The following is an 11,015-nucleotide window of genomic DNA, read 5'->3' on the forward strand; positions in this document are numbered from 1 at the left end:
CATTCTCTGTCTGCTCGACCCGGCGTGTCGGCTGGGGCGCTCGCCTGCCCCTTTGCTCCGTCGTCGATGCGTCGATCCCTGCCTATTCCTGCACATGCCCTTGCCTGCTTCGGCCACCGGTTGCTGTCAGCTGTTGTACTTGTAGCGCGCGCCAACAGGGCATAGAAGCTGCTGCCCCCACTTTTGCCCAGCCGCCCGGCCCACCATCACAAGATACAGACTCAAGGAACGATCGGTCTGGCTTGCTTGAGGCGTGGTGGGCTTGGTGGGCGTCTTGAGCGGTTGCTGGCGGGAGCGGAGGAAGCTCGGGATGCGGGGGGCTGGAGACAAGCGGGCGGCCTCTTCTGACTGCCAGCCTGCCGTCCTGCCACGCGGGGTGAAGCACCGATGTCGCCATTTTCAGGCTAGGTTGCTGCCCGGGCCTAAGGCTGGCGGCTGGCTGCACGGGCCGACTGCCGAGTCAGCGAGAAGAAGTGAAAGAGGCCGGCCGTTCGGGGTTTGGCCGAGGGTACGAGGGCGATGCTTCTTGGCTCGACGCCGCCTCGATCCAGCTTGAGACTACTGCCCTGGCTCCCACTTCCTTCTCACCACCACCACCTCTGCCACCGCCACCGCCGTCACCCTCCCCACTGCCAGTCGAGTCCGTCAATACCTCGCCGCCCGATTGTCACGATGGCATCCTCGCGCACCCTCTCTCGCCAGCTCGGCGGCCTCCTCCGCGGTGCCACTGGCAGCGGCAGCCGCAGCACCGGCGGCAGGGCGGCGCGCTTCGTCCCTGCGCGCCAGCAGTCGACGCTGCCCGCCGTCGCCGCGGCGCACCTCAACCCGGTCAACGGCTTCGTCGGCGCCGTGGGCAACACGCCCCTCATCCGGATCAACACGCTGTGCCAAGAGACGGGCGCCGAAATCTACGGCAAGGCCGAGTTTATGAACCCGGGCGGCAGCGTAAAGGACCGCGCCGCCCTCTTTGTCGTCAAGGACGCAGAGGAACGCGGCCTCATCCGCCCCGGCGGCACCGTCGTCGAGGGCACCGCCGGAAACACGGGCATCGGCCTCGCACACGTCTGCAGGGCAAAGGGCTACAAGTGCGTAATCTACATGCCCAACACCCAGAGCCAGGAAAAGATCGACCTGCTCCGCATGCTCGGCGCCGAAGTCTACCCCGTCCCCGGTGAGTGGCACCGACGTCGTCGAAGAGATGGTGCCCCCCTCCCCTGTCCTTTGCGTTTGCGCGTGCCGGTGGCGCTGCCTTGCGACTGGCTGACCGACCCGCGAGCACGCCTCCTGTCGACCCCGATCAGCGGTGGCGTTTGACAACCCGCAGAACTACAACCACCAGGCCAAGCGGCACGCCGAGTCGCTCGACAACGCCGTGTGGACCAACCAGTTTGACAATACGGCCAACCGCCGCGCGCACATCGAGACGACGGGCCCCGAGATCTGGGACCAGACCAACGGCGGCCAGCTCGACGGCTTCATCTGCGCCACGGGCACCGGAGGCACGCTGGCGGGCATCACCCACTACCTCAAGGAGCGCTCCCAGGGGCGCGTCCAGTGCTGGCTGGCCGACCCGCCGGGCTCGGTGCTGCACTCGTACATCCAGACCAAGGGCAAGCTCATGGACCGCCAGGGCGGCTCCATCACCGAGGGCATCGGCCAGGGGCGCGTGACGGACAACCTCAAGCAGGAGGTGTCGGTGCTCGACGACTCGGTGCACGTGCCGGACGAGGAGAGCATCGCCATGGTCTACCGCCTCCTCGACGAGGAGGGCATCTACATTGGCGCCAGCTCCGCCCTCAACGTCGTCGCCGCCAAGAAAATGGCCGAGCGGCTGGGCAAGGGCAAGACGGTCGTCACGATCCTCTGCGACGGCGCCTACCGCTACCAGGCGAGGCTCTTCAGCCGCAAGTGGCTCGAGAGCAAGGGCCTCGCCGATGCCATCCCCGAAAGGCTGCAGAAGTACATCGTGCTTCCGTGAGGGGGCGGGCGAGCGAGCGCAGGGATCCGAGCTGCAAGGGCGGGCGGGCGTGTACGGCTTGTACATACACCAGGACGATAGCACTGAGTGGCGGAATCGCAAATAAAATCCACCTTTGCTAGACTCGACCGAGACCGGACGACGGCGAGGATCTGAGGGAAAAGGAAGCAAGGTCGCAGCGCTCGACATGCAGGGGCACCTCTGAGATTGGGGAGGTACGTGTGTGGGTGTACTCGGGATGTGATCTCGAGGCGGGCGCGCACCGGCTCGTGCTGGGCTGGCTGGCCAGGCCTAGAGGAGCGACCCGCTTCGGTTCGCCGGCCAGAACCACCACCACTAGCAGTGAGGAATCTGCCACGGCATCGCAGCGACACGCGCACCCTGCCCTGTCGCCGGTGCGCTCGAGTGCAAGTCGCTGGGCGGGCTGATGACGATCATCGAGCTGCGGGGCCACACGGGCTCGACGTACAGCTGCATCGGTCGGCTGGACGTTACGGAGCAAGCAGTATGGCATGCTGGCGGAGCGCCTCGACGCGACCCGTGTGCACTTCCAGGCCGAAGCGGGACCGCCTTTGCCCGTTGCTGAACGGGCTAGGCTGGGACGATCATGATCTCGGCCAGATGGAAGGAGGATGAAGAGACGAGAAGGTAGAGTAGCAGCCAGGATCGACGCAGTGACCCAAATGGCGAGGCGGCGAGGCGATGCCGCTAGACAAGACCACACCTGTCCATGCCCTGGAATGAGACGACGTTGCGGCCTCTACGGTCAGCGTGGAGTGAAGACCTAGACGGCCTGGGAAGCAGGCGGGGAGGCGGGCAGGGCTGAGTGCTGCGGAAGCAGGAGCAAGGACGACAGAGGCGGGCCGGGTGGTGGCGCCGCTGCTGGAACGGAGCGGGAAGAGATGGATTTTGAGCTCGCCCAGCCAAAAAGCAAGGCCAGCCAGCCGCTGGCCACGAGGCAAAACGCCAGCGAAAAGGCCCGGGCGTAACTTAGTCTCGGCGAGCGTGGGGGGCTGCCCGCGGGCCCAGGCCCACCGGCCGACCAACCAGGCTGGACTGGGCATGGCTGGGCTGGACAGACCGACCTGGACAGCCTGTCAGGCACCGTGCGTGCGGCCGTGGGGCTGAGCCAGAGACCCGGCGCCGCTTCTTCCTGGCCTGACCTGGCTGGCACCTGCGCTGGCCGGTGTGGGCCAGGCCAGTTGGTGCTGGGGACAGGTGCTGGTAGCTGGTGCTGGCGGGTCGTCTGCCTGGCGTCGGCCTGCCTGTGGTCCGCTCGCCTCTCCCGCTTCTTCCTGGTGGCCCCGCCTGCCCCACTCTCTCGTCTGGCCTCCCCCTCCGATCCCCTCTTCACCTTCTAGCCACCACCGACACGTCTAGTCTAACGACCCTTCCGCTTTCGTCTTCCCCTCTTCCACCCCTTCACCCCCGGTTCATCGTACTATCCGTCCGCCGTCCTCGTCGCTGCTGCTGCTGCTGCCGCCGTCGTCGCACACGTTTGTCGTCGTCGTCGTCGTCGTCGTCGTTGTCTGCTCCGTCGTCTTCGGTTCATCGTCGTCCTCCCCTGCCCTACGCCCATCGCCTCAAACACCCGGTCCTCTCGCTCGCCATGGTCTCCGCCGCCGACTTCCTCAAGCAGCACCAGGCCGGCCTCTCGGACGCTGGCTCTGCCAACGAGCCCGCTCCCATGGCCGACCCCTTCCCCGCCCTCACCCAGGACCCCTTCCCGTCGCTCACCCAGGACCCCTTCCCGCCCGCCTCCTCGGCCGCCGTCCACCACGGCGCCAGCACCGCCGCCAACGGCAAGGCCAGCGCCGACAGGAACAAGGATGCCCAGCCCGACTTTTCCTCCGAGTCGGCCTTTCCCTCGCTCGGATCGGCCCCCGCCCAGCCAAAGGGCCAGTGGGGAAAGAAGCTCGCCCCCGGATCGCCCGCCAGCGCCGCCACCGCAAAGTCGCCCGCCACCGTCGGCTCCGCTTCTACCTGGAACGGATCGGCCCCCGTCATCCAGCGCTCCGTCCAGCAGCACTCGTTCTCGCTCGTCATCTCCGCCGACACGCTGCCCAAGCTCGGCCCCGCCATGAGCCGCGTCCAGAACAAGTACAAGGGCGTCAAGATCGAGGCCAGCACCACCCGCAAGGCCGGCGCCACCACCTTTGTCCTCCGCGCCGCCGATGAAGCCTCGATCAAGCAGGCCAAGCGCGAGCTCACCGTCCTCCTCGCCAAGCAGGTCTCGATCCAGGTCATGATCCCCGCCTCCCTCCGCGCCTTCGTCATCGGCACAAAGGGAAAGAACCTCAAGGCCATCACCGACCAGACCGGCGTCAAGGTCAATGTCCCTCCCCGCGACCCCGCCGCCGCCGACGCCCCGCCCGCCAGCAACGCAGCCTCCCGCGACGTCGACTACGACGACGAGCAGATCCCCGTCACCGTCGAGGGCGACGAGATCAACGCCAAGCAGGCCCAGTCCATGATCCAGGCCATTGTCGCCGAGCGCACCTCGCGCACCACCCAGCGCCTCACCCACATCGACCACGTCTTCTACCCCTTCATCTCTGGCGCAAAGGGCGCCAACTCGGCCAGGCTCGAGAGCGAGGTGGGCGAGGGCGACGTCTCGGTCCGCGTCCCTCCCCGTGCCGCCTTCCTGCCCGCCAGGGAGGGCGACGAGGACGCCGCCGCCAACGGTGGTGCCGAGCCCAAGCGCGAGCGCGACCTGTCTATCGTCGTCTCGGGCGACCGCGAAAAGGTGGCCAAGGTCGTCGCCGCCATCGAGAGCCAGGTCGACGAGATGAAGAGCTCCTTCCGCACCCTCGCCATCAGCATCCCCAAGCGCCAGCACCGCTTCCTGGTGGGCGACGCCGCCAACGAGATCCTCGCCTCGACCCAGTGCAGCGTCGAGCTGGCCAGCATCGACGACCCGTCGGACAGCGTCACGATCCGCGGCCCGCAGAGCCAGCTGCCCCTCGCCCTGACGGCGGCCATGGAGAAGGCCAACGCCGTCCGCGTCGAGGTCGTCGACGTCGTCGCCGCCCATCGCGGCGCGCCCGGCAACGACCTCAACCACGCCAAGAACGTGTTGCGCTGGCTCAACGTCAGCGGCAAGGTGCCGCGCGTCCAGGGCGTCCAGATCTACCTTCCCAGGCCCGCCATCGTCGAGTCGTCGGGCACCGTCCAGATCGAGATTGTCGGCGCCGACGCCGCCGAGGTGGCCCAGGCGCGCGAGACGATCCAGGAGCTCGTCAAGCGCGTGGCCCCGTCGTTTGTCGCCGAGATCGACGTCGACCCGCTCCTCCACCGCATCATCATCGGCAAGAAGGCTCAGGGACTCAAGCAGTACGAGGCCCGCGGCGTCGACGTCATCTTCCCGCCCGCCTCGGCCGCCCTGACCGACGGCGAGTCGCGCTCCGACGTCCTGCTCGTGCTCGGCGGCTCGTCGGTCGTCGCGTCGCTGCCGGCCGACAAGAAGGCGCGCGACGCCAAGGCCAAGGAGATCCTCGACGGCGTCCGCGACGACATCGTCAAGGCCCAGGTGGCGGCCGCCGACCTCAAGACCGAGACGCTGAGCGTCCCCGCCAAGTTCCACCGCGCCATCCTCGGCCCCAACGGCACCACGCTCAACGCCATCATTGGCGAGGACCGCGCCGTGGCCGTCAAGCTGGGCTCCGGCAAGTCGTCCGGCGGCGACAAGGCGGCCGCGGCGTCGTCGTCGTCGTCGTCGACCTCCGAGGACTCGATCGTCGTTCGCGGCCCCAGCTCCGAGGTGGCGCGAGTCGTCAAGGAGCTCCGCCGCATCGCTGAAGAGGCCGAGCAGGACAGCATCGTCAATGGCCACGTCGCCGAGCTGACGATCGACTCGGCCCACGTGCCCCACCTCGTCGGCCGCGGCGGCGCCGCCGTCACCAAGCTGCGCGAGGAGCTGGGCATCCGCATCGACTTTGGCGAGCCCAGTTCGTCGGCCACCGACGCCGACGGCAAGAAAAAGACGAGGAAGGGCTCGACGACCAAGGTGGTGCTGACGGGCCGCAAGGAGAATGTCGAAGAGGCCAAGCGGCGGCTGCTCTCGCAGGTCGACAAGCTGGCCGACGAGACGAGCATCACCGTCAAGGTGCCCGCCGAGATGCACGGCAGCATCATCGGGCAGGGCGGCAAGTACGTCACCCGCCTCCAGGACACGTATGGCGTGCGCATCAACTTCCCCAGCGCGGCGCAGTCGTCGTCGACGGGCACGTCGACGCCCGAAGGCGCCGAGGGCTCCGCGCCGCCGTCGTCGTCGGCCAAGCCGGCGCGTCCCGACCAGAAGGCCGACGAGGTCATCATCAAGGGCGGCAAGAAGGGCGTCGAAGGCGCCAAGGCCGAGCTGCTCGAGCTGCTCGAGTACGAGCGCGAGCACAACAACGTCGTGACGCTGACCATCAGCAAGAAGTCGATCGCGCGCATCATGGGCAAGGGCGGCGCGACCATCAACCAGATCCGCGACGACAGCGAGGCGCAGATCGACGTCGACGGCGAGGACGCGCAGAAGGGCACCGCCCAGGTCCGCGTGCGCGGTACCAAGAAGGCCGTCGCGGCGGCCAAGGCGGCCATCCAGAGCATCGCCAGCGAAGTCGACGCCGAGGAGACCTACACGCTCACCATCGCGCCCGAGCACCACGGCCTGCTGATCGGCCCCCAGGGCTCCAACATCCGCGACCTCATCATCCGCGCCGGTGGGCCCGAGGACGCCAAGGCGTCGGCGCAGTACGTCCTCTTCCCGCGCCGCGGCGACAAGGCGACGGACGTGGTGACGGTGCGCGGCCCGGCGCCGCTGGCGGCCAAGATCCGCGACGAGCTGGCCAAGGCGGCCAAGGTGCTGGCGGACCGCGTCGTGTACGGCGTCGTCGTGGCTCCCCAGGCGCAGCGGATGCTCATCGGCCGCGGCGGCTCGCGCCAGTCGGAGCTGCAGGCCAAGCACAATGTGCGCCTCGTCTTCCCCGGCTGGAAGGAGTACGCGTCGACGGGCACGCCCGTCAACCAGGACGAGCTGGCCGGCGGCAACGATTTGACGATTGTCAAGATCTCGGGCGACGCCGAGAGCTGCAAGGCCATCGCCCAGGAGATCCGCGACTCGTTTGCGTCGGCGTCCAAGGTGGTCGAGGTGCCGCGCTCGATCCACGCCAAGCTGGCCACGCCCCAGTTCTTCCGCCAGCTGCGGAGCGACTACGGCGTCAGCGTCGACACGCCGCGCAACGTGGGCTCGTCCAAGGCCAACGGTGCCTCCGCCGCAGCGGCTTCGTCGTCGTCTGCCGCGCGCATCGACGCCGACCCGAGCGATGACGACGAGTTTGAGTTTTCGATCGAGGAGCTCTCGGCGTCGGACGACGAGAGCGTGTCGTGGACGCTGACGGGCAAGGACGAGGCGTCGCTGGACAAGGCGAGCGCCAAGGTGGCCAGCGCCATTAAGCGGGCGGGCGAGTTTTCGCACCAGGGCCGCCTGGTCATCCCGCAGTCGTCGGTGCCGCGCGTCATTGGGCGCGGAGGCAGCGGGCTGTCGAGCATCCAGAGCGAGAGCGGCGCGTCGATCGAGATTCCGCGCGACAGCGGCGGCGTCTGCTTTATCCGCGGCAGCGAGGACGCGGTGCGCGACGCAAAGGAGCGCATCATCCGCGTCGCCACCGGCGCTGGCAGGCGGGACTGAGCGGCGGGCGGGGCGGCGGCACAGCGGCGCGGCGACGCGGTGACGCAGCGACGGATAGAATCGCAGGCGGAAGGAGAGGGCAAGAGAGAGCTAGCAAGTGGTAACGAATGCTGCCTATATGTACATACACCCGCGCCTATCCCGGCGCCAAAGAGGGAGGGAGGACGGTCGGCTGGGTGAAGGACTCGGAGGAGAGCGGGTCGCCACGCTGGCGGCATCCTCCCCCTCGGCCCCCCAACCCCGAAGGCGCCGAGTAAAAAACTCAACGTGACGCTCCTCGACTACTACTGTTGCCAGCCCCGTTGTGAGCCCAATCCCTGGTGCTGGACGGAGGTGCGATATGGCGGCGACAGTGCGATCGTACCAGCAGGAAGGACAGCGTTGCGAAGGTATGCTGGTCGGAGAGGGGCGAGGATCTTGACGTCGAGGGGAGAGCAAGGTGTTGGTCTCTCCCGCCCGCTCTGGCCGCCCGTCGGCTCGCCCGCCCACCTGCCGAGCCTGGCTCTCTGCTGGGGTGTTTCCCTGACGCGCGCCCCCCGAACGGGCCTGGCGTCAAAACAAGCCCGCAACCAAAAATCCGAAATCCAAAATCCAAAATCGGGCCTCGAGGCTGCTCGACTCTGGCCCACCCACCGACCCGCGCGCGGGCAGCCAGGCCGGGCCTGGCCAGGCAGACGCAGGGCGCACGTCGCAGGACAGGGCAGGACGCGGGCGTGACCAGACGAAGGCCAGGTAACTAGGCCCGCCTGCCACGCAGAGGCCAGGCCGCGCCAGGCCACGCCAGGCCAGACCAACACCGCCCCGACTCGACTCGACCGGATCGGCGCACGCAAATGCCAACACGATCGTCACCACCATCAATCCCCCATCTCTCCTCCTCTTCCTATCCCTACGACAACGACAACGACAACGGCAACGGCAACAGCAACGGAAGCAACGGCCGGCGCATCAACCTTCCACCCTCCCTGCGCTAACCCACTCGCGCCTCAAGGACCACGACGGCCCGCCGCCAGCATTCCAGACTGCCGACCGACGACGATCCGGCCTCCTGCCCCTGTCCTTGTAATTGTACGGTCGACCTAGCCAACAAACGCCACCACGCAGACATCGTCTCTCCAGACATACTCGGTCGTGGAATACAACCGACGCCGCCTCTGCTCGACACCCGACGACCACTTTCTGCGCTACGCTATCACCCCCGGAGGAGGACCACACCGTCCTTGAGCCCTGCTTCTCCCACCCTTGCTGCTTGGCCGTCCAGCAGCGAACCGTATCCGCATACTGCACAGGCAGCTCGACTTGTCAGCAGCACCGACACAGCACTGCCTGCTTCCAACACTACTGAGCCCTGTCCAACCTCGCCGGCCGGCTAGACTCTTGCGACACCTCCGCACCGACATACCTCCCCGCCTTCCGCTCCGCCCGCCGCCCCACAGACAGCCGCACCGCTCTGGCTGCCCCGCCCCGCGCCGACAGCTAGGGTCGAGCATTCGGCTATCCGACCTCGGCACATACCCACCACCACCGCAGCTCTGCCCAGAGGCAGAACGGCGAGCCCACCATGGACGGCGAGTTTGCGGGGGGCGCCCCCCCGGTCGAGGACTTTACCAAGATGTCGGTCGAGGACAGGCTAGCGTCCAAGGTGAGCCTCGCATCCAGCTCTGATCGTCCAGTCACTCCGGGACGAGCTTCCGACTGACGACTGGGCCACTCGGCAACGTACCCACCGTCGACCCGATTGCAGGCCTGGAAGGCGAGGGTCTCGGCATACGAGGAGCTCGTCAAGTCGTTCGCCCGCACATCGTCCGACGCGGATCCAATCTTCCGCACGTACGCCCGCAACCCGGAGCTGATCCGCGCCATGGTCGTCGACAGCAACGCTGTGGCGCAGGAGAAGGGAGTCGACGCCGCCCGAGCGTTTGTCGAGTTCGGCGGCAACGCGGCGGGAAGGTGAGCGGACGCTGTCGCGACACCCGATCCAGCGTCGTCTGCGCTGGCCGGGCCCCGAGCCCTGTGCGACGCGCCCATGCTGACGGCTTCTTGTCCCCAACCCCCCTCTCTCCGTCCTCTCGTCTCTGTCGCTGCCTTGGCTGCCCAGGACACGAGAGGTCGTCGTGCCTTCGCTGGTAGAAAAGTGTCTCGGTTCGACGCGGGCGGGGACCAAGAAAAACGCCCTCGAGCTCGTCATGCTCTACGCCGAAAACGAAGACGTCATGGGCTGCGAGGGCCTGACGAGCGACCTGCTCGCCGGCCTCAAGGCCAAGCAGCCCAAAGTGGTGGCGGGCTGCGTGGCGGCGCTCAAGGACCTCACGCGCGACTTTGGTCACAAGCAGGTCAAGCCCAACCAGATCCTCAAGAAGCTGCCCGACATCTTTGCCCACTCGGACAAGACGGTGCGGGCCGAGGGCGCGCTGCTGGCGCAGGAGCTCTACCGCTGCATCGGCGCCGCGATCGAGCCGACCATTTCGGCGCTCAAGGAGATCCAGGCAAAGGAGCTGCGGCAGCAGTTTGAGGCCATCGAGGGCAAGTCGACGCCGACCCGCTTCCTCATCTCGCAGCGCGCCGTCGTAGAGGCCGCGGCGGCAGCGGCGCCCGCCGCCGAGGCTGACGCGGGCGGCGATGCGGCCGACGACGGCGCGGGCGGCCAGGACGACGAGGACGACATCGACCCGTACGACCTGGCCGACCCGGTCGACGTCTTCGGCAGCCGCGACTTTCCGGACAACCTCGACGAGATGCTGGCGTCGAAAAAGTGGCAGGAGCGCAAGGAGGCGCTCGAGGCGGTGCTCAAGGTGATGAACTCCTCGCTCAAGATGAAGCCCGACTCGCGCTTCGACGGCCTCGCCGACAGCCTCGCGCACAAGATCACAAAGGACGCCAACATCAACGTGGTGCTGGTGTCGTGCCAGTGCCTCGAGGCGATGGCCAAGGGCCTGCGCGAGGGCTTCGCGCGCTACAAGGAGAAGGTGGTGCCCCCGATCATCGAGAAGCTCAAGGAGAAGAAGGCGTCGACGGTCGAGGTGCTCGCCAAGACGCTCGACGCCATCTTCCAGACCGTCTCGTTCTCCGACATTCTCGAAAACGTTCTCAACGGGCTCAAGCACAAGAACCCGTCGGTCAAGACCGAGTCGATCCGCTTCCTCGTCCGGTGCCTCCGCACCACGCGGACGCCGCCAGCCAAGGGCGACATCAAGCCGATCGGCGACGCGCTCGTCGCGGCCATGGGCGACGGATCGCCCGACGTCCGCGACGCCGGCGCGGCGGGCCTCGGAACCCTCATGAAGCTCATCGGCGAGCGGCCGATGAACGCCTTCCTCGAGCCGCTCGACGACATCAAGAAGGGCAAGGTACAGGACGAATACA

General features: G+C 67.6%; 3 protein-coding genes across 3 annotated transcripts in view; all 3 read left to right on the forward strand.

The window, feature by feature from the left end:
• Window positions 1-672: 672 nt before the first annotated feature.
• Window positions 673-1,978, forward strand: PFL1_03002 (uncharacterized protein; the record flags this gene model as incomplete). The annotated part of the gene is made up of 2 exons (XM_007880519.1): window positions 673-1,171; window positions 1,302-1,978. 2 exons carry the CDS (start codon window positions 673-675, stop codon window positions 1,976-1,978), a joined length of 1,176 nt encoding a protein of 391 aa, XP_007878710.1.
• A 1,609-nt stretch (window positions 1,979-3,587) lies between these two features.
• PFL1_03003 (uncharacterized protein) lies at window positions 3,588-7,652 on the forward strand (the record flags this gene model as incomplete). Its single annotated transcript, XM_007880520.1, has 1 exon — window positions 3,588-7,652. The coding sequence occupies one exon, from the start codon at window positions 3,588-3,590 to the stop codon at window positions 7,650-7,652; it is 4,065 nt and encodes a 1,354-aa protein (XP_007878711.1).
• A 1,561-nt stretch (window positions 7,653-9,213) lies between these two features.
• Window positions 9,214-11,015, forward strand: part of PFL1_03004 (uncharacterized protein) — a gene marked incomplete at both ends in the record, with an annotated part of 7,723 nt that continues 5,921 nt past the window's right edge. Inside the window, 3 exons of the mRNA XM_007880521.1 lie at window positions 9,214-9,294; window positions 9,397-9,602; window positions 9,751-10,999. Of these exons, the coding sequence (XP_007878712.1) occupies window positions 9,214-9,294; window positions 9,397-9,602; window positions 9,751-10,999 (1,536 nt within the window). The remainder of the gene's footprint in view (window positions 9,295-9,396; window positions 9,603-9,750; window positions 11,000-11,015) is intronic.

This window comes from Pseudozyma flocculosa (assembly GCF_000417875.1).
Source record: "Pseudozyma flocculosa PF-1 unplaced genomic scaffold scaffold00009, whole genome shotgun sequence".
Lineage (NCBI taxonomy): Eukaryota > Fungi > Basidiomycota > Ustilaginomycetes > Ustilaginales > Ustilaginaceae > Pseudozyma > Pseudozyma flocculosa.